The sequence below is a fragment of the Zosterops lateralis genome (genome assembly GCF_965231275.1).
Source record: "Zosterops lateralis genome assembly, chromosome: 3".
Lineage (NCBI taxonomy): Eukaryota > Metazoa > Chordata > Aves > Passeriformes > Zosteropidae > Zosterops > Zosterops lateralis.
Genome location: NC_139764.1, coordinates 110,156,097 through 110,175,479, shown reverse-complemented (window position 1 = coordinate 110,175,479; position 19,383 = coordinate 110,156,097). Strand labels below are relative to the sequence as shown.

The following is a 19,383-nucleotide window of genomic DNA, read 5'->3' as shown; positions in this document are numbered from 1 at the left end:
AGTCAGAAATACAATTTAATAAGAAGAAAGGTAAAAAGGTAAAATAAAATAAAATAAAATAAAATAAAATAAAATAAATGCAATAATACAAAAGACCACTGACAGAGTGAGAATACAACCTGAGCAGGATGGTGGAAGCAGTCCAGGTGAGGTGCTCTTCCTGAAGCAGTGATCCTGTAGAAAGGTCTGGTAGCTCTGCTCCTCTGGGAATCCAGTGGGTACGGCCTGCTTGTACTGTCCCAAATCCCAGCTTATATCCAGGTGAGAATGCTTGGCTCCTCCCCCTGGGCAGAGCATCTCACAATGAGATGATGAGTCATGAAGTGGGTCCTTGATGGCCCATTAGACAGAGATAACCCCTGGAGGGAGTTACCTGTGAGTCATGGGCAAGGCATTGATGGGCCATGAGCAGAAGAGCCCAAAGGCAGGGGGCCTGGGAAGACACTGCCCCACCTGGTTTCAACAGTTAATGAAGATGGTGATAGAATAAATACTTTGTATACATCCTACACTACAACCCAGGACATGATGTATGTAATTTGTACCTTAAATCAGCCAACCACCTAAAGTTAAAGCCAGCTTAAGAAGGAAAAGTGCTAAACATAATAATATGTTTGACTGCTGAAATTTTGGTAACAACTTTCTGGTGGATTTCCAAGAGGTACAACCCTGAAATTTAAATTTATGGGTGTACAGGCTGAAAAAAACAGCAACAGCCTTTAACAGAAAAAAAAAAAATGAGCACAAGCATGAAGTCATTGCCAGGGCTGCCAGAGTTCAGGTTGGTCAAGGGGGGTCTGGACAACCTTTCTCTAAATATGATTTCATTTTAAGGGTTTTTGTGAGAGGCAGGGGTGGTACTCAATGAACCTTTATGGGTCCTTTCCAGTTTGAGATATTCTATGATTCAGCAAACTATAGTTCCAATTAATAAATTGCAGGAAATGCAGAAGAGAATGAATCTGAGCAAAAGGTCTGAGCAGCCATGAGGCTGTTAAGGGTTAAACTGAAAGGACAAACCCAAAACATCAGAAGTGGCAATAACACATTTTCTGGTATTATTTGTACTAAGGACCTACAATATGTGCTGATAAATGGACAAAAAAGCTGATTTTGTCCACTAAAATGTGAGACATTGACCAGGACTAGTTCTGGATTTGGAATAAGTATTTACAAGAAAGAAAGAAAGAAAAAGGTTTGAATGTAGGCTGATGGAATTTTTTTTTTCATGGGGGGAGGGAGAGGATTACAAGAAAATTGAAATTATTTGCTGTGTCACTACAAGTGACCCTGCTTCTGTTATTGACAACCATTTGATATGTAAAGATCTAAACATTTGAACATGAAAAATGTATGCTGTATATTTACCTTTTCCTGCATTTTTTCTGTGTCATTTTTTAAAAACAGCGTTGCAGGTTACAGACTCTGCCTTGAGTAGGACTCAAACATTAGAAATACAAAGTTCTACCCTAAGTTATAGCCTGTTTCAGAAAGGGATGATGCATTTTATGGGTGTGGAGTATTAAAATATTATCAGTCTTAGCCATACACAGCTTACTAAGAAACTGTATTCTATACAATTGATTATTAACATTTACTCAAAAATTTTTGAAATGTTGGAGCTACTCTAGCAGCTGTCAGTGCGTCAATAAGCACAAACCAGCTGGGTTTGTTGCTTTTTATTTATTTGTTGAAATGCCTAATGGTTGTTTGGCTTTGCCAATTTATTTCTGTCAAACTGAAATGTTTGGCCACTGAAACTATTTCTCTAACAGTAACTGCTTTTTAATTAATTGTAGAATCATGGAATGATTTGGGTTGGAAGGGACTTTAATAATCACCTACTTCCTCCCACCCTGAGCAGACACACCTTCCATTATCCAAGGTTGTTCCCAGCCCCATCCAACACTTCCAGGGATGGGGCAGCCACAGCTTCCCTGAGCAACCTGTGCCAGTGGCTCACCATCTTCACAGGGAAGAATTTTTTCCTAATCTCTAACCTAAATATCTCCTGTTCAATTTAAGACCCACCCCCTATGTCCTATCATTGTCCACCCATGTAAAATGGGGAAAAATATTAAAAATTTATTGATGTCTTTAACAAACAGTAAAGGCATAAAAGGATAGTGTACATGAAGCTGGGGTTTTATAATTATTGTAAGAAACAAACAAGTCTTGCTTTCACAGATATGGAGGGAAGTGGAGCAGTGGGAGCTGCCATAGGAGAGGAGCTGGACCTGCCACCCTGTGAAGAAGCCAAGTCAGCGAGAAAGCCAAGCACAAGAAAACAAACCCAGCCCAAGACAGGTGACAGACACACTTCTCCTTCAGCCAGGAAAGGTGACAGTCACCAACAGCCCCGTGGAGGAAGATCTCCTGGTGCCTCTGTGGAGCTCCAGCAGCCAGCAGTGCCGGGGTGCTCCAGCCAGAGGGACATGCCCCAAACTTCAGCTGGGTACAGCCAGGAAAGAGAAGACTCTGACAGGATGCCCCAACAGCAGAATGATGTCAGGGAGTGCGTTGCCATGGTGGCAGCAGAGGGGTAAAGCACTGATGGGAGAGGGTGAACCACTGTGGTCAGTGTGGGGCTGAGCCTTGTGTCTCTGTGATCAGAGAAAACCAGACAGGTATTGGGATGGGGGACACATGGCCACATGGACAATGAACTGACTGCCAGCCATGAGGCTCTTTGATGCTGACCTTTCTTAGCTTCCAAAATGGGCTGGGTGCATCCAAACTGCCTTTGAGAGCAGTTCTGACTCCTCCAAAACTCTCTTCAGGAGTTGTTTTGGGGGGTGCTTTGTGGGTCAGCTTTGAGATTAAATTCAAAAGCAGTCAGGGTTCAGCCTAAGAACTCAACAGGGTTTCTGACACCTCAGTGTTCTAGCAAGGATATAGTCTTAGTGTCTCAAGCATTGCTGGTGAATATGCATATATGTAAATACACAGAAATTTTCCCATTTCTTCCAGCCATGCTTTTAGTTTCATTCAAGGAACTTCAGTATCTATATAAATATTTTCCTGTTTTTTTTTTTTTTCTTTTATTCAACTTTCATTGTGGCTTGAGTAAGTGCTTCTAATTTGCTCTATGTAAACCTGTTTGTTTTTTGTTTGGTTGGGTGTTTTTTTTTAAAGATTAAAGTATTTTACTGAGTAAATCTTCACCATGACATTGTTTTCTGACACCTTTAAATCACTCGCTTGTTAGTAACACTACTTTTTATGGATAATAATACTAATGCTGATATTTTTCAGTTGCTCAGAGAATTCCTCTGTGCTTTGCTCTACTGAACTGGAAGAGGAGGGACTTTATTGTGCCTCCTCTGTGCCATAAAGTTTTTGGTTGCAAGGTGTCCTGGCAGCACCAGATAAAATTTATACTCCTTTGCAAAAAAAAAAATTACTTAATCAGGAAGATGAGATTTCTGGCCAGATCAGCAATGGAAGAGAGGGTGAGAAACCTTGATATAGAAGAAAAACAATCCACAAACCAGTTCTCTTCAAGCTGAAGGGGTTAAGGTGCATATTCTGATCAAGCTGCTGTTTCCTGGGCACAAAAATAGATTCACCATCTTTGGCTTCTGCACTATGCTGTGTTTATAATCATGATTTTGGGGTGAAATTAGGCTGACTGCACACTAAGCCAGGTTTCTCATTGAGTGAACAGGAGTTTTTCTGGTTTAAGACACTTGTGGATGAAGATCTTATTAAGTGCAATGGATCAGCCTTTCTGACCTCCTCCTCCATGGTATAGAAAAGCCATTTATAACATTATTTTCTGCAGAGGCCAAAATATTATGATTGGGTAGATCCCTAAGGATCATGATACAGGGTCTGAACAGAAACACCTTTCAAAGGCATCTATGTCTGGTGAAATTACTGGGAAACCCTTTTTTTCTCCACAGCTGACACCCAGTTTCAGATACTTTCACAGGGCGGTAGAGCCTTCCCTCTACAGAAATACAATTCCTCCATTCCATGAATTCTATTTCCCTTCAGTGTTTCTACTTCTAGTGACTCCATCACATCCAAACAGTATAAAATAAAATAAAATAAAATAATATAAAATTTCACATCAGCATGCCTGCCAATACTATTGAATGTAAGTTATATGAAAATACTATACAAAACCAGAATTATTTCAGGGGAAAAAGTCAAATATATTGGAAATAGTTAAGGGTTTAAATTAATCCTTTAGTTCATAATTAATTTATCCATACTTTGCAGAATAACTAATGTCTTGTATAGCTGGATTTCTAATAGAATTAACAGGAGTAAAACTTTTTTAAATGCAGCATTTTCAACTGAGTAAGTGGTACCACATGGGAAAGGAGTGGGGAGAAAGTGAAAAACACACGGTGACAAATGGCTGCAAACCTGCAGCAAATCCTGAATAAGTAATACATTTAGGTGATCTTGTGCATCAGAAAAAAAAAATAAAACCAAAAGAAAAGAAAAAACATAACACTGTAGTGATCAGAGAGAAAGATGTGAATGAGACTCAGTGGTTGAAGTGGTTGAAGCCATTTCATGGCTAAACATAAAATGGCATCTTTTCCTAAAATAATTGAGTTTAGACTGATTTAAACAGCAATTGGAGGAAATAGGATCCTACTTCTTTGTGGCTGAGGGAGATCCAGATTTATTTTGAAATCCATCTATGGATGGATGGAAACAGAAGATCTATGGATTATCCATTTCTTTTTTCCATGAAACTGAGTTAAAATGCTCACTCTTACAGGAACTATGTGATCAGATAAGAAGTTGTGGCTGCCCCTGGATCCCTGGAAGTGTCCAGTGCCAGATTTGGTGAGGCTTGGAGCACCCTGGGATAGTGGAAGGTGTCCCTGCCCATGGCAGGGAGATGGGAACAGAGAGGTCTTTAAGGTCCCTTCAAACTCAACCCATTCTGTGCTTCTATGAACTGTGTTGTGGTTTGAAAAGCAAAACGAGTGAGAGGCTCCAAGTCAGAGATATAATTTAATAAGAAGAAAGGTAAAAAGGTAAAATAAAATAAATGCAATAACACAAAGGATCACTGACAGAGTCAGAATACAACCTGAGCAGGGTGGTGGAAGCAGTCCAGGTGAGGTGCTCTTCCTGAAGCAGTGATCCTGTAGAAAGGTCTGGTAGCTCTGCTCCTCTGGGAATCCAGTGGGTAAGTGCTACTTGCACTGTCTCACATACCAGCTTATATCCAGCTGGGAATGCTTGGATCCTCCCCTGGGCAGAGCATCTCACAATGGGATGAGGAGTTGTGAACTGGGTCCTTGATGGCCCATTAAACAGAGATAACTCCTGGAGGGAGTTACCTGTGACTCATGGGCCAGGCATTGATGGGTCATTAGCAGAAGAGTCCAAAGGCCATTAGCAGAAAAGGCAGGGGCTTGGGAAAACACTGCCTCACCTGGTTTCAACAGTTCATGAAGATGGTGATAGAATAAATTCTTTGTATACATCCTACACTGCAACCCAGGACAAACTGCTACAGAATGTCCTGGGCAAGGCAAAGAAGAAGAAGAAACTTCTCATATCCCAAGCCAAACCCCTCATTTTCCAACGTTTTGAATGCCAGCTTGTCCTGAGGAGCACTTGCTGTCATTGCTGTGTTGTGGTCAGTGCTTTTGGTGATCCTGCTCAATCTTTGCTTTGAGTTCTTCTTAATCTTTACACTATAATTAGGACAACAATTGTTTCCACCTTTGCATGGGAGTTTCATGGATACATTTGTGACATTCTGCATTCCAAAACCCAAGATGAGTCCAAGGTACGGATGCAGTGGAAGGAGGCAGGTGAAGAAACCACAGTGGGGTGTGTGGGTTAGCCATGATATCACATGGGATGTGGAGCCTTTATAGACTGGGCTTATTCAAGCCCTCTGGCTCAGCTCAGGACATTCAAAGTCCAGAGGACATTCCAGTCCTCTTCTGTGAGGACATAAAGAGACAGCAGCAGGATTTCAGCTCAGATTTTGGAAGGATCCTGTGGGGATTTTGTGGCAGAGATTTGAGCTTCAGCCCAGCCCATGCTCAGACCAGCTCTGTGAGGGCCACAAAACAATTCCAACAAATCTACTGGGGCTTGACAAAGTGTAACTTCCCCACACTGGACATGGAGGAAGCCTTCAAAGTGTAGGAAAAATTAATAAAACACCTCTGGATCTGCATGTGAACATCCATCCATCTGAGACCCAAAGGCTTTCTGGACAGTCATGTTAAATGTCAGTGAAATTTGACAAGTTTGGCTCTACTGAAGCCAACAGCAAAAATTTCATTAAGTTTGCTGGATTTGAGATTTCCACCTGGTAACCTTTTTCTGTAGTCCCATCTACAGTACCTCTGAGTTCCTTTATTGATATAAATAAGGATATTGCTGAAAGGATACCTTGCTTTTAACCAAGCTCTCCAGGCTTTTCTGAATTGTTAGACAATATATGGTCAAAATTCTTCTTCTTCCTTCTTTTTTTTTTTTTTTTTTTTTTTTTTTTTTTTTTTTTTTTTTTTTCTCCCCATTTTGTGGGGATGAGATTTTTTTCCTCTTATGTCTGAAATAGAGGAGTGCATTACAGACAAATTTGCCTAAGGCTCTGGGCCAGAGCTGATGAGACTTCACGAAGATACAGGAACAGGCACATGGATAGGAAAAAAGAAAGCCTGTGAAAAATTAAAATGACAAGCCTGGTTAGGGAGCAGAGATAACTGGTGATGTAGTAAAATTAATTACAGTCTGGGTTGAAGGAATTGTGTTCCTAAGACAAAATTAAAAAAAAAAAAAAGAAAAAAAAAAGAAAGAAAAACCAAATAACAGCAATGAGATTATAAACCTTTTGATCATCTCTATGGGGTATAACTTCCAGTCCCTATTTATTATGGTATTTATTATGGCATTTATTTCTATAGCACGAGAGGTAGAAATGGCAAATAAAGGAGGCAAGTGTCTGGTCAGAAGGTTTTTCTCTGAGCTCCTGACTCTGCAATGAATAACCTTATTAACAGTGAATTGCACTCAAAAATATCTTCACTGGACTAGGAACTGTGAGAGGAAACCTTCAATGGATTAAGGATGCAACACTCCAAGAGTGATTATGGACACTTATTGATTATCCAGATTCATAGAGTTTTAGATGTAATTTTTTGCAGTCATTATGCATTTCCCAGAATGTGAAATAATTCTGGTTTTCTACCTACTGAAACGTGGGAAATGCTGGGTGATAATTTGTCAGGCAGCATTATTTTGTGAGAGCAAAAGCCAGATATGCCAAAGGATGATTCCAAGATTCTGTAACACCCCAGCAAGGGGGGATTTCCCAGGTATATATAAGGATTATGTTTCTGGGGGAGTGAGGATGGACAGTATGTGCTACCTGAGGTACAAAACTTCACATATTGGGTGATGTGATGGGATGCAGTGAACAACACTGAAGCTTCAAGAAGTCTGAGGCCAACCTTGGAAGAAACTTTGAGAAGTGCCAGAGCTTCTTTTCCCTGGCTCAAACCTCTGTGTGCAGAGCTGGAGCTGCCAAGAAGCTGCCAACAACCTTCTCCTCTCTCTCCAAAGCATTTCAAAATTGTCAGTTTCCACAGAACAAAAAGTGAACTACAAAGACCCTGCCATTAGTGAGTTTTCCAAAAAGGAAAATAAAAAAAAACACAGAGGAAGTTTTATTTTTCAACAGAAGTTGAAATGTCTGTTGGAGGAGGGTCATTTGGAGAGGTATTTATGTTCTCCTTTTGCTTTCTTTTTCTTTTCTTTCCTCTTTTCTTTCACAAAGACAAGAAAAACAGTGGGGAAGAACTAACAAAGAAGAAAATAAAAGTAGTTTTGAAGTAAGGCCATGGCAGAAGGCTGCACATAAGCAAGGTCAGCCTCCGAACAGTTTCCATATTGTATTAGACCTGATGGCTGCCAGCATTGGATGCTTGGGGACAAATATAAGAAAAAGGAAAATATTAAATTAGCCCTCCTTGGAATTTATTTTAAGCAATAAGAGACTTCTGGGATTGTTGGTTGCTCTTAGTGACTTATTATCCCTAAACATTTTATATAATTGTAGCAGTAATATAGTGTTAAACTGAACTATCTATATCCTATGTGGAAAAAAAAAAAAAAAAAAAAAAAAAAAAAAAAAAAAAAAAAAGCAGCCAATTCTGCTTTTATTTTAAGTGTTCTTCCTGGTATTTTCCATGTTTTTTTGCACAAGAAGTAGGGAGCAATACTTATTCCCCTTGCTTTCCAGATGTACCACACTTTCTTCATCACCTTCCAAGTTCTGTGGGAGTCCTGTGGGATTCAGGCACCTGACTTGAAATTCAGCTGAACAGATAAAGGGTAATACAGGAAGAGAAAGAGAATATTTATACTCAGTCCTCCTGCAAAAAAACCCCTCTCTTGGTTTGTGCAGTTGAACCTGTGGCATGTAGATGGTGACTGGGACCCTGACCTTTGCTCCTCCACTAGAAACCCAGAGTCAGGTGGGTAAAAAAGAAAAAAAAAACAGGGATGAATGGGCTTAACAATAAACCCATGGACTTATTTTTGGGAAAAAGGAAGAACAGAAAGCAGTGACACAGCCAAGACAGTGGAGTGAGAAAGGGTCCCTGGAGCATCTCTGTGAGGGGTGGACTCAAGCCAGGTCGACCTGCACTGTCAGAGATGGGAGCTGAGCACAGGGCACCACCCAAATCCCCTGCTGTTTTGGGGGAGAGTCATCTCCTTCATTTCCCAGTGGGTCATTTGTCCACACCTGTGGGTTGGATTTAATTTATGCCTTTTCTCCTGATGCACCTCTCTGTTCCAAAGTACATTAAAGATGAAGCCGGTGCCAAGTCTTGCAGCCGTCAAAGGAATGATGTTAAAAATATCCCACCCTTGCTCTCCCTCCCCAGACTGTCTCTCTGTGTCTAGGTGCTGACAAAAGTTATTTGTCGTATTCCCTTCATTTGGTGAGTGACAGGAGACTGGTGTCAAGTGAGAAAATGAAATGTAAATTTTATTAAACACCTTCTCATCTCTGTGTATCAATCCAGATTCCAGCCTAACACAGCAAATCAAATCCTGTCTTCACCAGGCCTGAGGGCACACAAAGAATCATTTCTCCTTAATACCATTCCATCCTAGTAAAATATTTTTCTGTTTAGTAAATGAAAATTTAAAATGCAAACCCTATTTTAATCCCAGAGAAAAGACGTGCATTGCAGGGGGAAGGATGCTGCATTTTGTTCTGTTCTGCCTTGTGTTTTCTTCTCTTTCCAGACACACAAATGGTGATTAGCTGAAACAAAAATTATAACCCCCTTTTAAGACTTGCCCATTGGGACTTTTTATCTTCATGTCCACCACTGGGCTTAGAAGCTTACTAGTCCAGAGATGATTCAGTATCCACTTGTTTAATGTAAAATTGCATGGTAGATTATATGATGTACTGAAGTCTGAAACATTATTCCCAAGTGAACAGCGTCACAAGTTCATTGCTGTGGGTCTTAGTACCTCTATTCCTTTGAAAAATGAGGCTATTGCTCCACTGTGAGAGTCAAAATTGTCAGCAAAGTTTCCTTTTGCTGAGCAAAATCATGGCTGATTTGGGTCTTGGTATTCACAGACAAAGCACAAAATAATTGGTTTCCTTTAATAATGGGGAAGATGTTTATGGCCATTTATTTGTAGAGTTTGACATTGGGATGGAGACAATAAATACAGGAGATAAACCCTGAGCACAACACAAATTTTTCTTTACTCCCAAGAGGTGGTACTGGAGAATATGTCCAGAGAGGTTGTGGACTCCCCATCCCTGGGAGTGTTCAAGGCCAAGGTGGATGTGTCTGAACAACCTGGTCTAGCGGAAGGTGTCCCTGCCCATGGCACAGGAATGGAATGAGATGAGTTTTAAGGTTCCTTCCAACCCAGTCCATTCTATGAATATTTAACCAACACACCTACCTTTAATCTACACCCATTACCCCTAAATATTAAAAGTTATGTGTCTACACTGGCTTAACTCTCTGTTCTTTGTGGGTAATATCAGATATGGATCCAGGAGGTTGCTGCTCTTCATTTTTTCATGCACAGCTGTTGCAGGACAGTCTGAATCACCCTGTGCAAGAGCCTGTTTCTCTGCTGGTGTTACCTGAATTACTTAAATGACATTGTTGGCTTCCAGCTTTATTGAGCACTCGTTTTCATCTTAACCCAGCTCAGCACTTCTTAGTTCCAGTGGAGTCATTCGCTGATCAGTCTGAAACTCAACACGAGATATTTTCTGATGGAAAAAGTGCAGAAGTGCTGCAAAAGTAGAGAGATCCTGTGGCAATTTTACCCTCTGAAAGTTTGCTGCCTGCTCTTCCATTGCCCCTGTTAGCAGGACCTCATCCAGTAGCAGTTTATCTTGGAGGTGGAAGTCCAGGAATTGCCTGGTTTCCCCACCTAAAGCAGTCCTAAGGGTTTACAAGAATTCAGGGATTCAGCCATCACATAGACCTTGGAGCCAATCAGGTCAGACAAAGTTCCCATCTTGCAGATCCTCCAAGGAATGCCTAGAGCATCCTCATTTCAGTAAGGCTGAGGGTATATATAGTCCCCAATAATCTGCAAAAAAAAAAAAAAAAAAACAAAACTCTAAAGAAATCTGAATTTCTTAAAAACTATTATTTTAAATATTTTTATTTAATTTTTTGACACCTCTGGTATTTTATTCTAAATTAAAATTTTCCCTTCCAAGAAAAATAGTAGACTCCTTCTCTTCCCAGCATCTTTAGGAAGGAAAGCCATGCTATTGTCCATGAATCAGGAATAGATGACACGAAGCAGGGAAGAGTTAAGCAACTCACTAGGAGCAAGTGGAAAAGAAATCAGAAGAAAACACCCATTTCCTTTGGCTATCTGTCCTGAGACAGATTCACTACAGCATTTTGGTTATCTAAGCCTGTTTCAGAGAGGAAAATGAAGACAGGCAACACTGAAAAAGTAATGCAGGGCAAGACTTGCAGCTTATGAATTAGGCTGGGTATCAGCCGCCCTCAGTTCAAGTCTGCATCCTGCCACCAATTCCCCTCTCTGACCTTAGGCCACTCATTTAATGTCTCTGCCCCTCAGCTCCTCACGTGCAAAATGAGAATGCTAATGCAGCTTTGCTCCCTCCCTCAGCCCACGCTGCCCACTCAGGCTCCAGGCTGCACTGAGGCTCCTTCTAATTAATTATTTTCCAAAAGCGCAGCTCCATCCTGGCTTCCCAGTTGCCATTGAAACCATCCTTGAAACAAAAAGGCAGCAACGATAGTAGTAATAGTGATAATAATAGAGGTAGGAACAGGATTAGATATAGAAAAACTTGGCAAAGGCAGAAATAGAAAAATAGAAATAGAAAAAATAGAGACAGAAATAGAAGAAATATAGAAATAGAAATATGAAATAGAAATAAATAGAAACAAAAATAGAAATAGAAATAGAAATAGAAATAGAAATAGAAATGAAATAAAAATAATAAGTGATATGTTCGAGAAAACGGTAGTAATATTGATAGTAATAGGGATAGATGTAGAGATAGAAATAGATTTAGAAAAAGAAATAGAAGTAAAAAGTAGAAATAGAAATTGGAAAAGAAAGAAATAGAAATAATGGAAATAGAAATAATAGTAGTGATAGTGTCAGAGAAAGATGGTAATAGTGATAGTAATAGGGATAGATATAGAGATAGAAATAGATTTAGAAGCAAAGGCGATAATAGAAATAAAAGTAGAAACAGAAATAGAAATAAGAAGAGCACCTAAGCAGATTTCATTTGCAAGGCGTTGAGAGTTAAAGGAAAGAAAAAAAGGAAAGAAAAAAAAGGAAAGGAAAAGCGCAGCCCGTGCAGAGGAGCTGTCATGTCACACAAATTGCCAGCTCCCCTAATATCAGCAATCCCTCCTCCGCCTCAGCAAGTTAAATTCTCTGTCCCCTGCCCCCAGGTGGGCAGCTCTGGGCCCGGGCTGCAGCTCCCTCCACTTGGAGATCAGTCATTTCACACCGCCACTGGGCTCCCTCGCCATTCTAATGCAGAAACGATTGCACACTATGACTAATAATGTTGGCTGTATGAAAGACTTATTGATACAGAGACTGAGAAAGGCCTCCTTGGATTTCCAGACAGGACAGTCTTGATTTGGAGAGAGCAAAGCATAAAATAACTCCAGGGCCATTTCAAGGCCGGCGGAGTCTCCAGGAGACGAGCTGACAATTGGTGCTTGAATTTGAAGCTGCGGATGTGTGTGCTGTGGTAAAGCCTCTTCCCTCATACCCTGGAGTCCCCTATCCTCAGAAATAAAGAAGAGACATTGAGGGAATGCCAGTCAACACAGGCTTATGGAAAATAGGTCCTGCCAAACTAAATTGAGAGCGCTTTTTCTGATGAGATTACAAGTTCGGTTGATAAAGACAGCAGTATTCAAGCAATAGGCATCCGTGAGGAATTTGACTTGCTACACTATGACCTCTTGATGACAAAACTAGGGGAAAAATGCACAAAATTAACATGATGCACCTTAAGTGGATTAAAAATAGGCTGAGAGCATCAAAATGTGTTTACAGAAGTCACTGCTGAGCAGGTCTGTTTCTAGTCTCGTCGCAGAAGGATGAGGTTATCTATATATAAAAAGTTTAACTAGAAGTTGCTATTCAGACAATTGGTGATTGATTTTCCATCTCTCAGAGGATGATAAATTATATAAGGGGACAGATCTCTTATGTTGTGTGACCAGTGGATCAGCCGCGTGTGGATGTCCCATCCCTGGAATTGTTCAGGACCAGGTTGGATGGGGCTTGGAACAATCTGGTCTAGTGGAAGGTGAGTCCCTTCATATGGCAGGGAGGTGGAATGAGATCCTTAAAGTCCCTTTTAACCCAAACTATTCCAGGGTTCTATGAAATGAGGTACATTTTCTTAGGACAGAAAAATTATACTTAAGGATATGCCTGGATTTACCAGGCAGAGTTTCTGTTCTGACAGCTGGTGACTGAGAACAGTTTCTAATCATTATAAATCATCACTAACAATTATTTTTGTCAAGATAAAGATCTTACAAAGGAGCTAATGTTATTTTGCTCCATGGATAGAAAGATTTAAATAAGAAGAGGTTGTTTTTATTCTAGGATTGACTCCGCTTTTGGTGGCAGAAGTAGTTTAGAATTTTGTATGGGGTTAACAAAGGAAACACAGATGAGGAAAACACTTTGCTTGGCAGAAAAATAAAGAATTTTAAACCAGCTGAAAATGAAAACATGAATGGTGGGGGACTTAGAAAGAGGAAAGAGAGAATGTGTACAACCTCATCCCTCATCCTGGGAAAGTTGCTGTGGGTGGCAATGCCATATCCTGTGACAGCAAGGGGAGGACAGGAGAGAGCCCAGGAAAGGAAGCAGGGCGGAAAGGAGCACCTCTGACACCTCCAGTCCTTTTTATTCATTCAGAGGTGTGGCAACCCTCTAATACTAAGAAAATTCCCAAAGGGACAATTTAGGCTGTCCTGCCCGATTGTGTCATGGTGCAAAGCTTTGTCAAAGTAACCTTTGAAAAGTCTGACTCCATGATCAGGAACCCAAACCATATTTTTCTTATGAATCTCTGTATCTGTTTGTCAAAGCATTCCCCTCAATGTGAGACAAGTTTCCAGTGAAAAATAATGGGTACAGCAGCAACCATCCTGTGTCTCTTTTGGGCTGACTCCAAACCCCATCCAAATCCATGGGGTCCATTCTCTGGACATGTGGTTTATGGGGTCTAAAAGGTAAATGTGGTTAATTTACTGCTTCTAATCATATGTTTATATGATTTCAAAACCATGGAATCATTTAACCATGGAGTACAGTTTAGTAACTCCAAAACTTCTGCTTCAAATAACTTTTAACTTTTGCAAAGTTTATGAGGACAGTGCATTCTGCATGGATCATTTGAATGGGCAGATTAAAAACCTTGAGCTCAGGTGTGAACTTGCTTTTTGGATGAGCCCCAGCTCTACTCTGTGCAAATGGGCAAAATTCGAAAAGAATGACTTGCATTAAGCCACCAAATCCCTCCTGTGCCTTACCAAGAGATGACACATATAAGCTCATTAATATTGCTTGATAAAATAGGCGTGTTACAAGGAAGATTACAGATTAGGATCATATTCCTGTGCTAAGATTGCTGCTGAAGCTAAGCCAGTACTGCTCTGATCTTAATCACCATAGATATTTCAGAAATATAGAAAAACAAAACCCAAACAACAAGACTATCCTTTAAAACCACTGCACATATTCTCCTCACACCTCTCAGGATGTTTGCTTTGGTGAAGCAAATATCCTTCATCTCAAGATTTATTTATTGGTTTATAATATTCCTGGGTTGCATAATAGAGAGATGTCTACTAATACTCTAGAGAAAGAGGGATTTCTCATGAATTTTATACACATAATTTCCTCTGGGAAGTGCTGAGTATGATACCTCCTGAAGGACTCTGTGGAAAATTCATGTAAATAAGGGAAAATGGATTCATGGCTCCAGCCTGCAGTTATCTTGTGAGCAGGGTTTTGTGAAACGAAAGCACTGAGGGCTGGAAACGTGGACTCTTTTCTTTACACACAGAAATGGGCTGTGTTGCATTGCCAGGACTCACTGCTGCTGCTGCTGCTGGGGTCACTGATCAAGGTACTCACAGAGATAAAATTCTGCTCCCTTGACACCTCATGAAGGACTCCCCTGCACTTTGCAATGGTGAAAGTGGATTTATTTTGGACTAACAACAGTCCCCAGAAGGACCTTCCAGCAGACCCATGAATATGAGAGTTGCGTGTTTTACACTCCCTCTGCCTGCTCCTGCTGATCAGGGTGGACTGTGCAATCTGGTGTATAATTATACTGATCTCTCAATGGTTCCTGAGCCTGCATCTCCATGACCCAGTGTAGCCCTGGTTTGTGCCTGAGATGTTTTGGTTTTCTGAAATTCTTTTCCCAGGGAATTTTCTGTAAACAAGAGAAGTGTTTTTGTAAACTCTACCTATGTTTTCATTCCTTTTCCTAGGAGGGACTTCTTCTTGATGGCCCTCTGGTCTGACCAATGTGATTGAAAAAGTTTGCCTTCTTGTCACCAATCAGATCAGTCTGTGTAAAATAGTATATAAGGGAGACACATCCCAAAAATAAAGGAGTCATTTTCAGCCTTCTGAAGTTCAGAGTTCATGTTGTGGTGCAAAACAGCATGAACCCAGCACGTTTGAAGGCTCCAGAACCTGCCCCATTCACGCCTTGCCTGCTTGTACTCAGCTCTGCTGCTCAAGAACACCTTTAATGCTGGTCTGTGCAGTTTTTCAGCACTGAAAATGCAACTTCATTGTGCTTTCCAAACCAGAATATCCACATTAACCCACAGATATAAATGAAGTCATCCCTATGGTTTGGTGTGAGCAATGCAAGTAGAGCTGAAATGCATCTGTTTATTCATAGGCACAGACAAGAAGGGCAGAAAAAACCCCACAATTATGGGGTGAGAGCATTAACCAGCCTTTCAGACTTTCTGCTTAGCACCCAAATTATTTAAATTTCTTTGTAGGAGAAAGGGTTTGGGGGTGATACATCTGTCTCTACAGCTGGCGAAGGGTCTGGAGAACAAATCTGATGAGGAGAGGAAGGGGTAAGTAGGATTGTGGAAGGAGGTGGGAGACAGGTGGGGGTCAATCACTTTGAGTGACATGACAAGAGGAAACTGCTTCAAGTTTCACCAGGAGAGATTTGCATGGGATGCCGGAAAAATTTCTTCACCAAAATTCTTGTCCAGCCCAGGCACAGTTGCCCAGGGCAGTGGTGGATTCCCCATTCCTTTGATGGATTTAAAATTTGTGAAAATGTGGCACTTGGAGATGACAGTAAGATTTTTCCTTTCTGACTTTGCCCTGAAAGCCAGAATTATTATAGAAGTTACAGACATTCCATGTTAGATCATTAAATGATGATGAAATGATCCCTAAAGGATGATGAAAATGTTGACGTCTTTTTTTTTTTTTTAATTGAAAATTAAATATTTAACTAAATTTTAAGTTTTCCTCCTCAAACACATTTGTTTTGAAATTTTCTTTGAAAAATGCAGTGCCCAAAGCTTTTAATGGTCCTCAGAATACTGATATATTTTTAAAGAACATTGACCAGAACTGTCTGTTTTCCAGAGAAAAATTCTTCCCTTCTTTAGATAACTTTCCCTTGAATTTCCCTTGAATTTCCCTTGAATTTCCCTTGAATTTCCCTTGAATTTCCCTTGAATGCGAGGGCAAGAGAAGTCAGGGACTATGCACTGCCTGGGAGAAATACTCTTGGTTTAACTGGGAAAAGTGGAAAAATGTCCTTTTATGAAAGAGAAGTTTGCTGTTACTGACAGGAGTGTTTCCACTCATACTGTGCCGGCTGAATGCAAGTGGAATTGATTTCATTTCTTAGTCTGAACTTTCTGTGCCCACTGGGTGCATGAAAAGGAGTGTTTTGTCTGTCTTCCTGTCCCATTCCATGTAGGTCATAGAATCATTTAGGCTGGAAATGCCCTCCAAAATCATCAAGTCCAACTGTTAATCCAGCACTGCCAAGTCCAAAATTAAACCATGTTCATAAGGACCACATATACGTTTTTTCTTGCACTTCCATGGACAGAAATGGTTGCATTTTTGGAGTTATATTGTCAAGCTGGATGTCCAAAATGATTGCTTAGTTCTCCCCATCTTCCACAAAAGGGAAAAAAACAAACACACAAAACACTGAGTGTTATTTCAGAATGAACAATATTTGTACTTTTTGCTGTAGATTCTTCCACTTTAAAAATAATAAATGCACAGACAGATCTTGAGCTTCTGGAGAAGAACATCTATCTTCCATGTATCTGGAAAAAAAACTAAAATCAGAAATACATACTGCATTTTTATTTTCTTTCAGGAAGTATTTAAAAGAGACCATGACATTTATGAGCGACAATTCCCATTGAATATTGCACAGGTATTGCTGTGAGGTCACAAAGACACACCTGATACATTGTTAGCTATAAATTTGAATGACAAGAGACTGGGAATTTAGAGGGTTAGTCTGTGTAAAGATGCTGTATCCCCACATTTCATTTACTGGTGGGCAAGTTGAAACAAGCCTCAAGGTTATTTTCTCTAATACGTCCTCAGAATCTTCAAGGCAACATAGAAACCCTGAATTTTGTTCCATCTCACAAAATATCTTCTCATGGCTTAAATTCCTGTTCTCAAAACACTGCCTTGGAGACCAACACAGTGGAGGAAAAAATAAAATAGAAAAATGTAGAAATCCATATTCAGGACAAATAAGTGAATCCTCAGAGGGGTTAAGCAGGCACAGAGGAGAGGAGCTCTTTGGATTCACACCAGCTGAGCATCTGATGCCAAATATCACTAATGAAGTCACCAAGCCAAATAATGCACCCATCCTATTCCCTTATAATCATTGCAATGCCCCTCACAGCTGTTTCCAACTGTGTCTCTGATCTCCTTGCTAAGACATTTAAATCTCCTGTTTCATTTGCATGGTTATCCAGTGAAATAGCTCCTAGTGTTTCTTTTCTTGTTTGCAAAACTGAGGAGAGGGGGGAAGAGGAAGGCAGGGGGGAGGTGGGGGTGGGGAATGTAGAAATGTGAGGATTTATCTTCATGCAGGGAAATTATTCAAATCTGACAACTTACTTTTGTTCCACGAGAGACTAGCTTGGAGGCTTGGGCTCTCACGGGGGCAGATGGCCTTTTTTGTAAAATCTTACCATAATTAGTATTTCATCCCATCTTGTTTGGCATCCGAGTGCTGCACTGGATTTCCTTACCATGGAGCTGGCTGCACTGGAGGGACCAGGACTTTGTTTTGTTGATGGTGTTGGTTTTGGGTTTTTTTTTTCCTAACCCATGAATAGGTTCTCAGGTCAGCAGATCAAGAACTCTGTAGGAAAACCATCTGCAGGGCAGTTGGGCTGTGGAACAAAGAGCAGGGCCCAGCAGAGAACAGGAAAGAGATGTCTTGTGATGGGGATAGAAGAATAGCTTGGCTGGTCCACATCAAAGAAACATTTACCCTGGTGACTAAAAGTGTCCAGAGTGCCAAGGGAATAACAAAACAAGCAGGACAGCAAAGGCTGGTGCTTCCCCAGTGTATTCCCCTACTCTCCTATGATTTGCAGCTTAGAGGAAGCTCATTTCTATTTAACATTCCTTGATGATTTCTTGCCATTTATTTGTTCTGCTGTTTTGTTTTTTGTTTTTTTTTTTTTTTTTTTTTTTTAATCCATGTAAGTTTTAAGTATCTTCTTGATACCATACAGCAAGGAATGCATTAGTTTGACGAAGTGTCCTTTGAAGAAACAGTCCTTTTGAATGTTTCAAAGCTGTCTCGTAAGCTATGTATTTTATTTCAGTCTTTTTACTGAAAGGGAGTGAATGGTCTTTCCTCTTCTACTGTGTTCCCTCCTCACCCTCTGTACATCCATTACCAGGATACATTGGTCTGTTCAATTTGGAGGGAACTATGCCCTGGAAGCAGGACATTTTGTAGGACTTAAAAGCCAATTTTTAAAGGTGGTTCAGTGCCTGTAAGTAATGTGTATCTATGGTTTAATATGAATAAAACCTGAATTAGTGTGTTATCTTCTACCTTACCCATTGCACTCCATTTCACATATTTCCCACTTCACCTTTTTCTCTTGCTCTTGCTTCATTAGTCTCCTTCTTCTCCTACAATTCCCAGCTCTCTTTTGTCCTGGAAATTTTTTCCAGCTTACCTGCTGGTTTCTTTCCTCCTGTAGAACACATTGAATTACAACTTGGAAAAGTCTTTGGTACTTCCCATACAGTGATGGCTGCATCTGACAATGTAAAATAAATTAAAAGGATAATAATTATAATAAATTAATCCTAAAATAGAGCAAAGAAGCTAGAAAGCATCATCCTCACATCCTTTATTCACTCTCATGCGACGTTCCAATTTTGTTTTTCATTTGTGCTGATTCTGCCTTGTTATTTTGCTCAGTCAGAAAGTTGAAATCTCACTTTCCAGGGCAATCACAACTTACTCTTCGTGTGGTTCCCAAATCCCTTGTTCAGCTCTGTCATAAAAAGCTGGAGTATAATGATGGCCATGTTTTGTTGGGAAGAATCTGTTATCAGTATCCTCAGCCATTTATACTCTGCAGAATCCCAGATTCCTTTCCCACTACACCCCAAGGCATGCAGCACATATTCTCAGCGTGAGGCAATAAAAGCATCGCTGTGGCCATAAGGCAGACCCCCCCTTTAAAAAAACCAACAAACCCAACAGAAAATAATATTCATGTTCTAGGGCCATGGAGGCATCTCTTGGGATCCTCAGAAGCTGTAACTGTGATGCAGTGTGGA

At 40.4% G+C, this 19,383-nt stretch overlaps 1 protein-coding gene across 4 annotated transcripts in view; it reads left to right on the top strand.

Moving 5' to 3' along the window:
- Positions 1-3,610, top strand: part of PKHD1 (PKHD1 ciliary IPT domain containing fibrocystin/polyductin) — a 237,303-nt gene extending 233,693 nt beyond the window's left edge. For all 4 annotated transcript variants that reach the window (XM_083856783.1, XM_083856784.1, XM_083856782.1 and 1 more), the window contains one exon: positions 2,188-3,610. In XM_083856783.1, the coding sequence (XP_083712909.1) occupies positions 2,188-2,546 (359 nt within the window). In that variant the 3' untranslated portion in view covers positions 2,547-3,610. The remainder of the gene's footprint in view (positions 1-2,187) is intronic.
- The last annotated feature ends 15,773 nt before the right edge of the window (positions 3,611-19,383 follow it).